This window comes from Cololabis saira, chromosome 10 (genome assembly GCF_033807715.1).
Source record: "Cololabis saira isolate AMF1-May2022 chromosome 10, fColSai1.1, whole genome shotgun sequence".
Lineage (NCBI taxonomy): Eukaryota > Metazoa > Chordata > Actinopteri > Beloniformes > Belonidae > Cololabis > Cololabis saira.
Window position 1 is genome coordinate 45,161,030 of NC_084596.1, and position 17,747 is coordinate 45,178,776.

The 17,747-nt window shown below is 39.3% G+C and overlaps 1 protein-coding gene across 1 annotated transcript; it reads left to right on the forward strand.

Annotated features, from left to right (window-relative positions):
• Window positions 1-6,058: 6,058 nt before the first annotated feature.
• On the forward strand, window positions 6,059-17,078 carry LOC133453127 (caspase-8-like). Its single transcript, XM_061733009.1, has 6 exons — window positions 6,059-6,290; window positions 12,466-12,821; window positions 12,897-12,922; window positions 14,797-14,902; window positions 14,987-15,527; window positions 16,846-17,078. The coding sequence occupies exons 2-6, from the start codon at window positions 12,473-12,475 to the stop codon at window positions 16,994-16,996; spliced, it is 1,173 nt and encodes a 390-aa protein (XP_061588993.1). The 5' UTR covers window positions 6,059-6,290; window positions 12,466-12,472; the 3' UTR covers window positions 16,997-17,078.
• Window positions 17,079-17,747: the final 669 nt, after the last annotated feature.

Genomic DNA, 17,747 nt, shown 5'->3' on the forward strand with positions numbered 1-17,747 from the left:
TAAATCCAGGTCATTCCAGGGTCATAATACCCTGTTAGGCTTGCAATTGGGGCTGGAGAGCTAAAACCCTTGGAAAAGAACTGTTATGCAGCTTCTTGCATGTGCTGGCTGTAACTGTAACTCTGTAACTGTAACTGTAACTGTAACTCTGTAACTCCAGTGTAGTTAATTTAGCCTGGAGTGAGGAGACCCATCCATGATGGCGGCAACACTGGATTACGTTCCAGCATGTCATGAGGCGTCTACGTATATATGTTGATGGGAGGGGGGGGGGGGTTATATGCGCGCAGCTCCCTGCAAATAAAAATATACACTGATGTTAATAAATAGCCTATATAGGCCCATACTTTCATTTAAAATCAAGGTGCAAAATAAAACAAGTTGCTTCTTGGTTATAATGGTGGTCCCTGGGACAAAACCAGTTGAAAACCTCTTCTTCAAACTACAAATAATAGTTTTTGACGTGACATCAGAGATTGTGCATGCTCTCTGCGAAAGGATGAGTCCAATCAGGTCGTAGCTGCTTCAACTGTGCGATTCCTGCACGAGGAGCGACCAGGATTTCGAAGGATTTTCTTGCAAGCACACGATTCGTGATCGGGAGCTCATCGTGAGGTGTTACTCTCTCGTCGTTACCCCACGTATACTGCACGAGGCACGACCAACTATAGGGTCGAAACCTGGCCCGATCCAAAAAATAGTCGCACGAGAGGAAAATTGGTTCAAAACGAGCCGGCAATGGCACAGTGTCTGCCCGGCTTTAAACAGAACCGCAGCCAGTACTCGAGTTGTAAAAATAAATCAGGGGGGATGGTGGATTTGATCATATGGGGACAGATAATTTGTGCTGATTACAAATATTATAATATATTACAAATAATAGCAGTGACCAAAACACCTGCAGAAATACTGCAGGAATGACATAGCAGCAGTTAAATGCAGCCTTCTGTAAGCTTTAAATATCCACTGGGCTTACATCAAATACATCAAAACACAACAATAAAAAACACTTTTCTGAACTTATCAATATGACTCTGTCCTTCACAGGATAAGTAAAATGGATCACTGCAAAAACTCACAATCTTAACAAGAATATTTGTCTTATTTCTAGTTAAAATGTCTCATTTTAGTAAATAAATCTCATTACACTTAAAACAAGACTCATCACTGGAAAAAACAACAATTTTCATCTGTTTCAAGTAGATTTTCACTTGAAATAAGTAGAAAAATCTGCCAGTGGAACAAGATTTTTTTGCTTGTAATGAGAAGATAAATCTTGTTTAATCTTTTTTTTTTTACATTTATCGTATTTTGAATATTCTCTTTTTGGGGGGACCTGGAGGGAGGGGCGTTGGCCAGGAGTGCGAGGGCCCGATCAACGCTGCTTGCAGCTTTAATTGTTGTTGTTCTTGTTGTTGAGTTTCCGCGCGCCCATTGCTTTGGGCCGGGCCTAGTCAAAGTCCAGGGCTGTTTTTTAGTCCCAGTCCGTCCCTGGAACTGAAACCAAAACAAAAGGTGGGGGGTTGTAGTTTCTTCTCCGGTGCTACCGATGTAGTTTGGTCCCTTTTCTGGCAGCACTGGATTGGACGGAGGGACGAGCCTACAGGACCAGCCAGTGGGAGTGGGAGAGACTAAACAACGCCCTCTCCACCTAGAGTACAAATGTTTACTAGCCATGTGTCGGGGTCCTTTATAGAGGGTTTTCACCGACGTCACGAAATGGGCGGTACCGCGACCCGGCAGCCATAGCGGCGGGATTATTTGTAGGCAGAGTGGAGGCTGTGGAGGGCTGGAGGTTGAACAACAACAACAAAGCGGCTAACATGTAAAATTTGACCATGTCAAAACCACGGAAAACCTCGGCAAAACGTGGGGAAGATACCAGATACCGGGAAGGACTTGGTCCTCCAGAAAGGGCGAGGTATAAAGAGAAATTAAACCTTTTAGGTGGCCATGATCCGTACGAGCTGGAGCAAACAACGTGGACCACGGATGACCCGACTATTCTGCCAACGATTAAATATCCTCACATCGTGAATTACCTCATTTTTTTTTACCAAATGGACCCCCATTTGTACACTGGCAGAGTAGGGTGCTAGAAATTTAGTTTGAGAAACTCTGTTGTAAGGCTATGAAATGAATAAATCATGGCGAGCAATAACGCTAAATATACAGTAGATTATTATATTATTATATTTATTTTTCACTTACCTGACAATAAATGTGAAGAACAAACACGAATGTTGTCAAGATTCTTGCCCGTGAAGTTCTGTTTCAGTGCAGCAAGCCACAGACGTCTCCTTTCTTCTGATAAGTTTCGGCAAGTATCTCCCTGATTTGTGATAACTTTTGGAAGTCTGTAAAACTCCAGGTGTTTTTCTCGGTCAGACCGATTTGTACACCGTACACACGGCAATAATTGACCATTTTCCACGCGGATTGTGATTACGGTTTATGAAGGAGCAGAAATGTGCAGTCTCTCATACGCTCTGGCTTTGTTTTGGTCTGGGGGGGTGGGGGGTATATCTCCGTAATGGCGACTCGCGTTTGGTGACGTCACGTGAAAGCCCTGTATTGCATCTGGGGACAGTCAGTGTTTGATCACTTGGGCCCAGATCCGGCCCAAGGCAGAAGTGAATTAAGCAGCTGCTTAGGGCCCCGTGACCACTAGGGGGCCCCCAAGAGTTAAACTTCGCATCTGAGGAGTAGGTTGAAGGCCCACCGTGTCACAAAAACGGACTTTATTTGTTTATTTTATTTAATAATGTCTGTTTTTGAACAATTGAATTATTCTTATATGGAGAATATACTGATGAGGTTCTGTTTATTTAATTTGAGTTATTTTAATTATAGTTCTAGTTTTTGTAGTACTTTGTTGTTCCACTTCAAATTTTTGTTGCAGTTTATTTAAAACCAAAAATAAAGTAGATAACGTGTTTACAGTAAATGGTTTATAAATGATCTATTGGATTATTTTGTTTCTTTTAGTAGCCTACACTGTAGATGACACTCAGTATCACTTAGTACTATATCACTTTAAATATTAAGTGTAAATCAACCCCAGGCCGCTCTTGTAGCTGAATTTGCTCCATTTCAGATTAAAAACCATAGATGGTAAAAACCTGCCAGGCTGACAGTAGGATGATGAAACAACTCTGCTGCAACTGTGCAGCTCTCTGACCTTTGACCTGTTGCTTCTCTGTGTGGCCAGTAGGGGCAGTTGTTGACTTTATAAATATTAATTGAAAGATTTTTCTGCAAGTTTGTTAATCTGTTGTTCTGCTTCCATGGTCTTAATCACTGTGGATTACAATCTAACTACAACAAAAAGTGTATTTGTAATGACAGGGAAGAACATGAAATAAGTTTATAATGGGTGTGTGAATGATCAATAATAAGCAATCAAATGTTGCTTAGGGCCCCATGGAGGCTTGGACCGGCCCTGACTAAACGTCTGACTTTTGTCTTTCAAAAGAAAAAGGGCAATTAGAGGTTCTGCTCTAAATTGATAGATAAAAGAAAAGAAGTTGAAGACTGGAACAGGATTAATTAATAATCATGAGCAAAGTTGAAGACATAATTAAAAAAAAAACATAGCTCAAAATGTGTATTGTTGGAACAGTTATATTATTACTTATGTATTATTTGTTATTATACATGAAGTATTTTAAAAGAACCACGTGTAAGTTGCACAAAATGATTTACAGCGTGTTTCTCAATAACACCACTAACAAACAATGCTTCTCTTATTCAGATTGACACATAAACGTGTACATAGTGTTATTATAAAAATAAATGCCTGATTAAATGTGCAGCGGTTTCCTCCTGAGGTCCTGAGTTGCGGCTTTTCCGCCACTAGGTGGCGACAATCACACACTCGTGTGACTGACGCGTCTTCGCTGGGCCGGGGTTGCCAGATTGGGCGGATTCACGTCTCTTTAGACACTTGGATTTTAGTTTTTAGACCATTGATAAACAACGTTTGATCAAGGTGATGAAAACTGCGGAGTGTGATGCATTACAGATTTTTGAGAGCGTTTTAAAGTCGATTTAAAATGCTGTTTGCTAATTATGACTAATGTTTAATGCTTATCTTTTAAAAAAAATTTAATTCCTGTTTTTACTTACAATGATTTTATTTATTATATGGATAACTTGGATCCTAAATATTCAAACATTATCAACCTGGTGATTACTTTGGGTAAATATCATATTCACACTTGTAAGTGGAGTGGAAATACTCCCTCCTTTACTATATTTGTACTTTTTTTTTACCAACTACTTTAAATCTATGAAAAAGATTGATAATATGAATAGTGTTGCTGAAACTGTTCTCATCCATAACTCAGTCCTTGCTCTTTTGATTTTATTGTACCTTGCTGTCCTTGTGCTTTTTGTTGGTTTTTGTTTCTTGTGTGAATCTGTTGTCTTCACCATTCACTTCAGTTCAGTTCATATTTATTCTGAGCGGTACAACATTTTTACAACATAAGTGACCTGCGTGCAACAGAAAATTAAGCAAATACCTTTAACAGTAGACGTGCAGGTTCAATATTCAAATTAATTCATTAACACTCGAAAGGGAGTGAGAAGAAGAAAACGTATTTAATCCCACCCCTGTTTCTCATCAATAACTTGACAGATTTTTAACATGTAAACCAAAACAATGAACAAAAGACCTATATCAAATTATAATAAAATTATTCTACAGTTCACCTCAGCTAAATGTACACACATTGTGGTTATGAAATGCAAATGCATTTCATAACCACAATGTGTGCAAATCCAGGAACAGTGTATATTGTCACCACGGGTGACAGTTAACTGTTAACTTACATTTATAATACATTTATAATACATACCAGCACTTGTAAGGACAACAGTACCAGAAGGTAATGGACGTATACTACACACATACATGCATACACATCATTGTTGCTGTAATTATTTCCTAATTTTATACCTTTTACACCCTGCCATGATCTGTAAATTTTTTTGTGCTAAATAAAGTTTAAAAAAAAGAAGGAACTGAGATATTGTGGCTTGTTTTGGGGGGATTTGGCTTAAAAGCCTCGACTACTGTACATGGCTTTCTATCACTAGCAAATCACTCCACATTCTGTTCTGTTCCCTGGTTTTACCTTATCTAAGTTACTGTTTAGAGGTTTGGGGAAATACGTATAAAAGTTCACTGCAACCACTATTCATACTGCAGAAAAGAGTCATAAGGATCATTCATAAGGCTGGTTTTGGTGAATACACCAATTCATTATTCTTCAATTCTAAAATAATCACATTTTTTGACATAGTAGAATTCCAAACTGCACAATTCATGTATAAATCTAGGAACAACTTATTACCATCTCACTTACAGGAGATGTTTTATGACAGAGAGGGGGGGGGGGGTATAATTCTCTAAACTTTAGGACTCGTCGAACACGAACAACAATGAAAAAATTTTCTATACTATATAACTATGGAACAGAATGGATTCAGAATTAAAACAATGTCCAAACATATATATATATATATATATATATATATATATATATATATATATATATATATATATATATATATATATATATATATATATATACATATATATATATATATATATATATATGTATGTATGTATGTATGTATGTATGTATGTATGTATGTATGTATGTATGTATGTATGCATGTATAAGTATGTGTGTGAGTATAATTACAGTATATAATAATAATAATAATAATAATAATAATAATAATAATAATAATAATAATAAGTTATTTAGCAGTGTGAGTACAGTGTGTGAGTATTTATAAATACAGGTTAAATGATCAGTGAATGGGGGTAGGACTAAATAAGTTTACACTTCTTCCTACTCCTTTCAAGATAGCAAGTTTTAAAAGATGACATTCTTTGTTTTGTTGTTTTGTTTTCTTAAACTTCTCCTGAAGTGTTGTTTTTTTTACATATTCAAAAATAAAATAAATCAAATCAAATCGCTGGGTTTTTCAGATGTGGCAACTCTGGTTGGCTTTTACTTTCGCTTTTACGCGGTAACGCGGGGCATAATAATAACCCACTGGTTCAGACGAGACTGATCACCAGTTTACCAGCCCGCAGGTCTACATCACCAGTCTGCTCTCACAGAACACGGACTTTGTCCTGAACTCGTCTGGAAAGGGAAAGTTTACCCGCGAGCAGGAATAAGGAGCAGTTTCGAGGAGTTTGGAGGAAGACGAGGAACGAGGTTACTAAGTATAGGATACATCCACACAAACCTATACATACACACAGGGTAAGGTGTATTTCTGATCTGATTTTCATGGCCTAGATGATGTTTTACTGTATATTGGAATGTTTCATGTATGTTTTCTTGCTTTAAGATACTAATTTACATGTAAAGTAAAGTTTAATGTAGGTTTGTCGTGTTATTTCGTTTTCTTTGTCTTGTTTTTAACTGTTTTTAACCCTTGTGCTGTCTTCGGGTCAAGGAAGGAGGAAGAGAAGAAGGGAGGAAAGAAGGAAGGAAGGAAGAATGAAAAGAAGGAAAGAAAGAAGGAAGGATGGGAGAAAAGAAGGAAGGGAGGATGGGAGAAAAGGAAGGGAGGAAAGAAGGAAGGAAGGAAGGAAGGAAGGAAGGAAGGAAGGAAGGAAGGAAGGAAGGAAGGAAGGAAGGAAGGAAGGAAGGAAAGAAAGAATGAAGCAAGAAAAGAGGAAGGGAGAAGGAAGGAGAGAGCAGGAGGAAAGAAGGATGGGAGAATGAGGTCATTTAGACCCAAAGACAGTACAAGGGTTAAATGTATTGTTTTTTTAATGTGGACCCCAGTAAGACTAGCTGTGTTTAAGGGCATAGCTAATAGTGGAGCGGCTAAGAGTGGATTTTAGGCAGAATCGTGCATTTGGTGATACAAGCATGAAAATTGGCATGAGCAGTCTCCATGGGTCACTTGACAAGAAAATTGGTCGGGCCATTTGAAATTTCAAGTTGGCGGCCATTTTTCAAGATGGCCGCCACCTTGGTCGATCAATTAAGTGATGTAATTGTTTGGTTGGTGATATAGGCATGAAAATTGGCATGAGCAGTCTCCATGGGTCACTTGACAAGAAAATTGGTCGGGCCACTTGAAATTTCAAGTTGGCAGCCATTTTTCAAGATGGCCGCCACCTTGGTCGATCAATTAAGTGATGTAATTGTTTGGTTGGTGATATAGGCATGAAAATTGGCATGAGCAGTCTCCATGGGTCACTTGACAAGAAAATTGGTCGGGCCACTTGAAATTTCAAGTTGGCGGCCATTTTTCAAGATGGCCGCCACCTTGGTCGATCAATTAAGTGATGTAATTGTTTGGTTGGTGATATAGGCATGAAAATTGGCATGAGCAGTCTCCATGGGTCACTTGACAAGAAAATTGGTCGGGCCACTTGAAATTTCAAGTTGGCGGCCATTTTTCAAGATGGCCGCCACCTTGGTCGATCAATTAAGTGATGTAATTGTTTGGTTGGTGATATAGGCATGAAAATTGGCATGAGCAGTCTCCATGGGTCACTTGACAAGAAAATTGGTCGGGCCACTTGAAATTTCAAGTTGGCGGCCATTTTTCAAGATGGCCGCCACCTTGGTCGATCAATTAAGTGATGTAATTGTTTGGTTGGTGATATAGGCATGAAAATTGGCATGAGCAGTCTCCATGGGTCACTTGACAAGAAAATTGGTCGGGCCACTTGAAATTTCAAGTTGGCGGCCATTTTTCAAGATGGCCGCCACCTTGGTCGATCAATTAAGTGATGTAATTGTTTGGTTGGTGATATAGGCATGAAAATTGGCATGAGCAGTCTCCATGGGTCACTTGACAAGAAAATTGGTCGGGCCACTTGAAATTTCAAGTTGGCAGCCATTTTTCAAGATGGCCGCCACCTTGGTCGATCAATTAAGTGATGTAATTGTTTGGTTGGTGATATAGGCATGAAAATTGGCATGAGCAGTCTCCATGGGTCACTTGACAAGAAAATTGGTCGGGCCACTTGAAATTTCAAGTTGGCGGCCATTTTTCAAGATGGCCGCCACCTTGGTCGATCAATTAAGTGATGTAATTGTTTGGTTGGTGATATAGGCATGAAAATTGGCATGAGCAGTCTCCATGGGTCACTTGACAAGAAAATTGGTCGGGCCACTTGAAATTTCAAGTTGGCGGCCATTTTTCAAGATGGCCGCCACCTTGGTCGATCAATTAAGTGATGTAATTGTTTGGTTGGTGATATAGGCATGAAAATTGGCATGAGCAGTCTCCATGGGTCACTTGACAAGAAAATTGGTCGGGCCACTTGAAATTTCAAGTTGGCGGCCATTTTTCAAGATGGCCGCCACCTTGGTCGATCAATTAAGTGATGTAATTGTTTGGTTGGTGATATAGGCATGAAAATTGGCATGAGCAGTCTCCATGGGTCACTTGACAAGAAAATTGGTCGGGCCACTTGAAATTTCAAGTTGGCGGCCATTTTTCAAGATGGCCGCCACCTTGGTCGATCAATTAAGTGATGTAATTGTTTGGTTGGTGATATAGGCATGAAAATTGGCATGAGCAGTCTCCATGGGTCACTTGACCAGAAACTGCTCACAGCCACTTGAAATTTCAAGATGGCAGCCATTCTTTGAGATTGCCACCTGGATTTTTAAATAATATATTTTCCCATGTTAATTTGAGGTCCTAAAAAGGCCAAGAGTGGATTTTTTACTGTATTTTGTCTAACTTCTCACCCTTGACCTGTCCGATGTGGTAAAACCTGCCAGGAGTTGCCTCCTAACGGCATAGCTCTCAGGGTTCAGTGAAGTGCACAAGCTCCCTTACCACGACAAGGTAAAGGTCACAAGGGAGGGTTTTTTTTTTTTTTTTTTTGTCTAAATGAACAGACAGTAACGTTGTCAAATAAATACTAAGGAATGGAGAAACAAAAAGGAAGATTATTAAAATGGCCAGCTTTGGTGCTGAATGGATAGCGCTCCAAAAAATAATTGAACAATTATTTACTGAATGGCAATATGGGCAGATCTAGAGGCAACAGCAGCTCTGACTGACATAGCCGTGGAACCATGATAAACTGAAAATATCCCTCACAAATAAAAGGTAGAGGTGCTGACATTACAAAGTATCTCCTCAACTAAAAATATCTCTCACTGGTTATTAGCCAGTGGAAAAAAATACTAAAGAACTAAACTAAAAATGCGATTAACTGGTAAAACTGAAGACAAACTGATGTGGCCGTGGGGAGCCGAGCCATAGGTCTACACCTGAAAACACAGGTGCCAAGAGGGAGTAACCCTGGCAAAAAGAATATGCAGATAGGATCTAGCAGGGGCAACTACACAGACATGTACAAGTGAGTCCATATCTGAAGCACTTACACCTTCCAGTACATGCCTTGGTGCACCCGCATTTGGTCAACTCCCAACAACTCTCTGCAATAGGTGGAAAAGGAGTCCAAAAGATTTTCCATTCCTCATCTTGTTTTATCCATCCCCAGTCAGATGGGCTTGGCATTTGTGGTTGTCACTTTAATGCCTGTCCCCACACATATCCAGCCTCATAAGATGCACGTTTGGCATGCTAGCAGAGGTTCTGAGGTTCTGCTCATGCTTAAGGGCATTGAGATGGGCTCGCTCTCTGTTGTACAGTGCAACAAGACAGGCACAATGGTATTTAAACTCCTGTGCAACAACATCACCTGCACTAAGCTTTGCAAGGAGCTTCATGTCACCTAGATTCCTGGCACATTCGTTAAGCCTTTCATTAACCTGCATTGTCATCGCTTCTCTTAAAGGAGATACACTGTCAGCTTCACAGATGAAGCACAAACCTTGTGATGTCTGGGATCTTCTTGGTCTCTTGACATTATCTTGGGTATCTTGTTTGTCTTTAGCAGCAGTAGAAGCTGCTCCCTTTTTGGCCCTATCCAACTTTGTGTTGTTGAACAATAATTTACAGCTTTGATATTTTGCCTTGTTTCTTGTCAACGTGCTTTCAATGCCATCACCTTCATCTAGTCGGGCTGGATTGAGTAAGATGGGCAGAGCATTGATCTCCGCAAACAATGGAACATTTCTTGCAAAGTTAACATAACCAGTCGGATCAAGTTCTCTGTTGAATAAAATCGGCTGAGTGAGTTTTTCCTTGGTGTCCTGCTGACAAATACAACATCTGTCCCAGTTGGTTTTCTGAACGGTTATGATAACCTCTGCCATGTCTCCAGCAAATGTATATGCAAAGGCCGAGGGTTCACCCTTTTACCACCTTTTACCAAGCACTTTCTTGTATGGGATACAACTAGGTTCATGCTTTTGCTCTACACCTAGTCCGATCGTTCATCCAATGCCATTTAAATCCCGTGCGATCTGTACACCATCCGGTTAACTAAATCCCCGTTAACCTTGGCTCGGCTCTCCCGCGCTGGCACAACCTGTCAATTCAGGTGCGGCTATCTAATTGGTTTGGGGAAAATTAGAAAAACATTTGGGATACTAACTTTCAATTAGCTGACATTGAACCCCAATCTGAGTTTAACACCAGTGATACCCAGTGTGCCCTGGTAGTGCAGATATTCACTCTAGTCTAATTTACCCGTAATCTCCAAATCAACACAAGTGTATTTTTATGCCTCAGTGTTAGAGGTTTTTTTCATGGCATAAAATTGTTTTGGCATCATCCAAAACTTAAAAAATAATGACTCTAAGTCCTCCTTTACTGAAAAAAAATGTATATGGGAAAATTGATCTTTTGAGGATCCAGTGGCGGCTCACGGCAGTTTCCATGCTTGTATTAGCCTAAATGCTCCAATAAGGTGGCGGCCATCTTGAAAAAATGTCCGCCATCTTGAAATCCCAATTGGCTGTGAGCAGTTTCTTGTCAGGGGAACAATGAGACCGCTCATGCCAATTCTCATGCTTGTATAACCAACTTTACATCACTTAACTGCTCCACTAAGGTGGCGGCCATCTTGAAAAATGGCCGCCAACTTGAAATTTCAAGTGGCCCGGACAATTTTCTTGTCAAGTGACCCATGGAAACTGCTCATGCCAATTTTCATGCCTATATCACCAACCAAACAATTACATCACTTAATTGATCGACCAAGGTGGCGGCCATTTTTCAAGATGGCCGCCAACTTGAAATTTCAAGTGGCTGTGGGCAGTTTCTTGTCAGGGGAACAATGAGACCGCTCATGCCAATTCTCATGCTTGTATAACCAACTTTACATCACTTAACTGCTCCACTAAGGTGGCGGCCATCTTGAAAAATGGCCGCCAACTTGAAATTTCAAGTGGCCCGGACAATTTTCTTGTCAAGTGACCCATGGAAACTGCTCATGCCAATTTTCATGCCTATATCACCAACCAAACAATTACATCACTTAATTGATCGACCAAGGTGGCGGCCATTTTTCAAGATGGCCGCCAACTTGAAATTTCAAGTGGCTGTGGGCAGTTTCTGGTCAAGTGACCCATGTAGACTGCTCATGCCAATTTTCATGCCTATATCACCAACCAAACAATTACATCACTTAATTGATCGACCAAGGTGGTGGCCATCTTGAAAAATGGCCGCCAACTTGAAATTTCAAGTGGCCCGACCAATTTTCTTGTCAAGTGACCCATGGAGACTGCTCATGCCAATTTTCATGTTTGTATCACCAAATGCACGATTATGTGACTTATCTGCTCCGCTATAATGGGGATCCTTACAAATAAACTAATAAACTAAGTAACTAACGTGTGTGTGACTTAGGGCTGGGCGATATATCAAGATATTAATATATATCGATATATTTTCAAACACGATATGGTACGAGACAATATCGTTTATATCGATTATTTAAAAAAATATTTTTATTTTTTTTTATGATTTTGATATAGCTTATTTTGTGACAAATTGACTTGAATGTTTTATTTGAGATTTGCACAAATGTTTTGTTATTTGCTGTCAACCTCAGTGGAAAAGTCTGCCTGTTACTGTCTACATTGTATTAATTGCACAGTGTATTTTAATTTAATTGTTATGCAGGAAAGGGATATTTGTTTTATTTTATTCCAGAAGCATTTTTATTCTATATATGCAGGCAGTTTATTTTTATTTCATTTGTTTTATACATGTTGATATTGTGCAGACCTCTGTTAATAAAGGAACCTGTGTGACATTTGGCACGAGGTTTGTATTAAAACTGACTGTTTTTTTAAGGGTTTGCCTCAGAAAAAATGAAGCTAACAGAGAAGCTAACAGAGATGCTAACAGAGATGCTAACAGAGATGCTATGCTATAATGCTTTGGGGGAAACCCCAATTATGGCACAGAAAAAATATCGATATATATCGAGTATCGCCATTCAGCTAGAAAATATGGAGATATGACTTTTGGTCCATATCGCCCAGCCCTAGTGTGACTGAATAACAACGTGTTATTTCTCTCTCTTGTCTCAATCAGACTCAGCATGTCGGCCAGAGACACTCTGAAGGACAAGAAAATAGAGATCCAGACCACTTTGTGTGGAGACTACCCGTTAATCCTCAACAAGGTTTTTGAGAAGAAGCTGATCACCCAGCGGGAATACAATAATCTGAAAAGCATCAACAATGTAAACGTGGAGGGACACGTTATTGAGCTCGTGGACAAAATCAACAACAAAGGAGAAGACACTTGCAGGGACTTCCTGGACCTGCTGCAGAGCGACGACGACATCAGGAGCACCTTCCCGTTCTTCAGGAGCACCTTCCCGGAGCTGGGGCGCATGTGCACCAGCTCGCCGTTACCCGCACCTGTCCCGGTCTCTGGTCCCACAGGTGTTTAACACGCATGCGCAGCGTTTGCAGCAATTCTTACCAGATGTAGTGTCTGATTATTTGTTTCACTTTCAGATGGTGAAGACCGACTGCAGAACCAGGTGAGCTGCTAACGGACACGTCCCTCTGCTGTCTAAGGCCAATCTGAGTTTAAAGTTGATTTATGTCACATGTAGGGTTGGCAACTCCCTGAATAATAAACAAGGGTCACCTCATCAGCAGGGCCGGCCAACCCCGTTACCTTCACCTTTCCTGGTGTGGGGAATTTTTTTAGCCCCTTTTTTTGAGTGAAACGATTTTTTAACTATTTGACTCGAACCTGAATTCAACTAGATGCATATTTTTGAATGTCATGAACACATGGAAAACACATTATTCAATTACATTTTATTTGTATAGCGTCTAATACAACAAAAGTTGTCTCTAGGCGCTTTCCAGAGACAAAATTAACTGAATAAAATAAGTATCTTTCTTAAGCAGAAACCTGTCCTGCTTAACTTAAAATAGTATAAATTAATATAAAATTATAGAAAGAAAGCAGAACATCCATTCTGTAATAGTGCACATTTTTAGTGCAATAACAAAAGTGCAAACAGAAAGTCTGTATAAAACTTGTAAACATATTTGTGCCTCAAAGGCCATGACTGTAGCTACAGTTGGAGTAAAACAGAACAAAATAACTTATGAACTCAGCTACTCAATGCCATTTTCCATTGGCATTTTATGACAGATGATTAAGATTTAAGACGTTTTATTGTCATACGAGGTACCGGTATACAACGAAATTAAAAGCAGCACGGAGTGGTGTTTTCCAAAAAAAATCTTTAAGTAAAAACTAGAATAAGTATAAAATAGTACAAAATAAAATAGACTGTAAAAACGGTATATATACAAAAAAATGTGCAACAGTGCAGCAGTGCAAACATAAAGCATACAGCTTCAAGTAGACTATTTTTGACTCTCACAGTAATACGGGACAAAGTGCGTCCCTTTTCAGCTCAATACGGGACGTCCTTTAGTTTATAAATACGGGACGATTCCGTTTTTCAAGGGACGGTTGGAAACCCTAGTCACATTTAGGTCTCAAAGGTCCGTCAGCACAGGCTTGTTGGTGTAGTAACAGTCTCTGTCGTACGGTGACATCTGCGCGGTAAGAGGACCTGCACTGCTGCTCTGAAGTGAAGTCGCTGCCAGAGGTGTCTTCAGTATTCACATTCATTACTCAGGTAGAAGTATAGATACTAGAGTTTAAAAATACTCCTGTAGAAGTTGAAGTATCAACTCAAGTTTTTTACTCAAGTAAAAGTATAAAAGTACTGGTTTCAAAACTACTTAAAGTATAAAAGTAAAAGTAATGTAAGGGGGAAAAAGCCATTAAGGACAAAAGCCATTGAAAATGAATGTATCTTAGTATAATGTAAATATATTAAAGAAGCATATATGTGTACTATTGAGCATTAACATGTGTTAATATAAATATATTAAAGAAGCATATATGTGTACTATTGAGCATTAACATGTGTTTCAGAGAGCAGCAGATATGATGACTAGTTGCCTATAAGTATTGTAATGGTGCAAAAAGTCAAACTTCATGTTCATGTTATCATTTATCCTAACCTTTATTGGAATGTACATCCAAGTTTAGTTGCAGGAATCTGAGGGAACGGATGTAAGAACAAAACTGGACAAGAACATCTGAAACAACCACAACCAAATTCACTCTATCCGGATGGAGCAATTTAACTGGATAGTTTTTATTAAAGGCCGAAATGAAATAGAGTAACGAGGCTGTTTTAAAAATGTAAGGAGTAAAAAGTACAGATAATTGCGTGAAAATGTAAGGAGTAAAAGTAAAAAGTCGTCTGAAAAATAATTACTCCAGTGAAGTATAGATAACCAAAATTTCTACTTAAGTAAGGTAATGAAGTATTTGTACTTTGTTACGTGACACCTCTGGGCGCTGCTCTGTTTTCAGGGGGATGTTTATCGGCTGCAGAGCCGGCCCGTCGGCCTCTGTGTGATCCTGAACAACGAGAACTTCACTGACGGCTCAGCCAGAGCAGGAACAGACCGAGATGCTCGTATGCTTCACACGCTCTTCCACAGCATTGTCTCTGTTGGTGGTGGTTCAGCCGTGATGCTTCATGTCCTGTCATGTCCCACAGAGAGTCTGGCAGAGGTGTTCAGCTGGCTGGGATTCAGAGTCCTGATGTGCAGGGATCAGACCAGGGACCAGATGGATGACACTCTGACCTGGTTGGCCTCTCTGGATGTCCGAGTTCAGCCTCCGCGGATTCAGGAGTGGCACCACGGCAGCTTCGCTGGCCTCCAGCAGGACGTGAGGCACGGCGATGCCTTCATCTGCTGCGTCCTGAGTCATGGGAGTAAAGGTGTAGTTGTGGGGGTCGACGGGGAGTCCCTCTCCATCAAAGAAGTTACCAGAAGGTTCAGGGCCGGCGAGCAGTCGGCCCTGACCAACAAGCCCAAGGTGTTCATCATCCAGGCCTGCCAAGGACCTGGGATACAGAGAGGGGTTTTACGGAGCGGTCTGGAGGCGGATGATGCTGGTTCTCTGTCCACCCCTGAAGAGGCAGATGTCCTGGTTGCCATGGCCACCGTGGAAGATCATAAAGCAATAAGACACACAACACAAGGGAGCTGGTTCATCCAGTCAGTGTGTCAGCAGCTGACGGAGTGTTGTCCAAGGTGAGAAACGCAGGTGTAGTCACCAATTATCTGGGGGGGGATGTAACTACCCCGTAGTCAGAGGTGGTAGTAACGAGTTCCATTTACTCCGGTACATTTACTTGAGTAAGTTTGGGGAAATGTTGTACTTAGGAGTAGTTTTGAATCATTATACACTTTACTTTTACTTGAGTAGATTTGTGAAGAAGAAACTGTTCCTCTTACTCCGCTACATTAGGCTACGTTGAGCTGTTACTTTTCTTTTATCCCTTTTATCCACGTACGCGTCAATCTCATGACATCACTGGGGGATTCTTTGGGAAAAATGTTAGTTTTTGCATGTTTTGTCACATTTACACAGACTCAAACACACACAGAGTTTCTATGAGTTCATGTTTGTTCTAGTTCTGCTGGTTAAAAAAGAAAAGTACAAAGGCTTGAAGTTTTGTGCTACTTGTGCTTAATTAATTTTTTATTCTGTTATTTTTTTTTATTATTTTATTATTTATTAAAGTACTTGAATTTACTTTAAGATTATTTTAATTTAAGCTATTTTTTATTTTTTATTAATTTTAATTTATTTTATTATTTTATTGATTTAATTTGCCTGAAGATGATTATTTTGTACTTTTGTCTGTTTGAATGGTTGTGTTAAAAAAATAAATCAGACATTACTCAACAGTTACTCAGTACTTGAGTAGTTTTTTCACCAAGTACTTTTTTACTTTTACTCAAGTAATTATTTGGATGACTACTTTTTACTTCTACTTGAGTCATATTATTCTGAAGTAACAGTACTTTTACTTGAGTACAATTTTTGGCTGCTCTACCAGCTCTGCCCGTAGTGTTGTATGTATCAAATCAAAGTTTATTTAGATGGGACAATGCATATTAATGAACACTACATTGAGCAGTGTAAATACACTGGATTTTAGCAGAAATAATAGTTTCCACCCGCAGTCCCCACAGAAAACATAAAACAATTCAGTCAAACAATACAATCAAACGAGAGAACAAACATAAAACATACATAGTAACAAAATATATTTAGTAGCATTTAAAAGGAGTATGGATTGTATCTAAAGTGACTTGAGTTTAAAGTGACTTGAGCAAAAAATGCATATTACAATAATGAAATACCAGCGATGGTAATATTATGGTACTGAGAGTATCCAAGTTGTGACATACGAAGTGCGTGTTGCGTTGCATATTGCCCTAGTACGTACGAATTAAAACAGATAATTAACATTAAGACAAACTACACAAGTTTAAGCCTGGTTGTGATAACAGTGTTGTTCCTCCAATAGCCGACAGTGAAAACCTTTTGTAAATGTTTCAGGAGGGAGAACCTTACCGACATCCTTCAACGTGTGAATAATGACGTGAGCCAGAAGGAGGGCTGGAAGGAAGGACCCGGCCAGGTGAAGCAGATGCCCGAAGTGAGGTTCACCCTGAGGAAGAGGCTTGTGCTGTCCCCCCCTCACCCCTGAATTCAACCACCAGAAAAGAAGACAGCAGACCTTCTGAATGTTAGCAGCCAGAGCCATTTATTATATTTCTATGTGCTGTATACACACACACATATATATATATATATATATATATATATATATATGTATATATATATATATATATATATATACATATATATATATATATATATATATATATATATATATATATATATATAAATATATATATATACATATATATATGTGTGGATTAACTTTTCATGTACTGTTTTTTATATCAATTAGTGTTAGACTATCCAGAACTGAAAACTATACCAAAGCCAAAACTGTGAAATGCTGCATCTCATTAATTATACATTTTACATATGATTTGTGGCTGAGAGAAATGGCAGGTAAGCTTCACCTGGAGAGTTTGTAACGAAGACAAGGAAGACTGTTTAAGAAAATGTGGGACCCTGTACTGCAGTGGTTTCAAAGAAAAGACTAAAGTACCAATGGGAACCTCCTTGCTGTGTGTACTACTTTTTTTACTTTTTCTTTGTACAGTTTTCTTTAATTATAATTAGTTTATTGTAGTGATTGTGACCTTTACTATTTTCTTACGAGATGTGCTGAATCAGTTCAAGTTTTGATTGTTTTGAGGGTGGGGGGAGGGTTTTTATCTTTTATCTTTTCTTTTTTCATTTGTCTGTTCTGTATGTTTAAGGCCACGTTTATATGTCTATGGCTCTGAGTAGTACCAGAGACGTTCAATAAATATATTAATAAA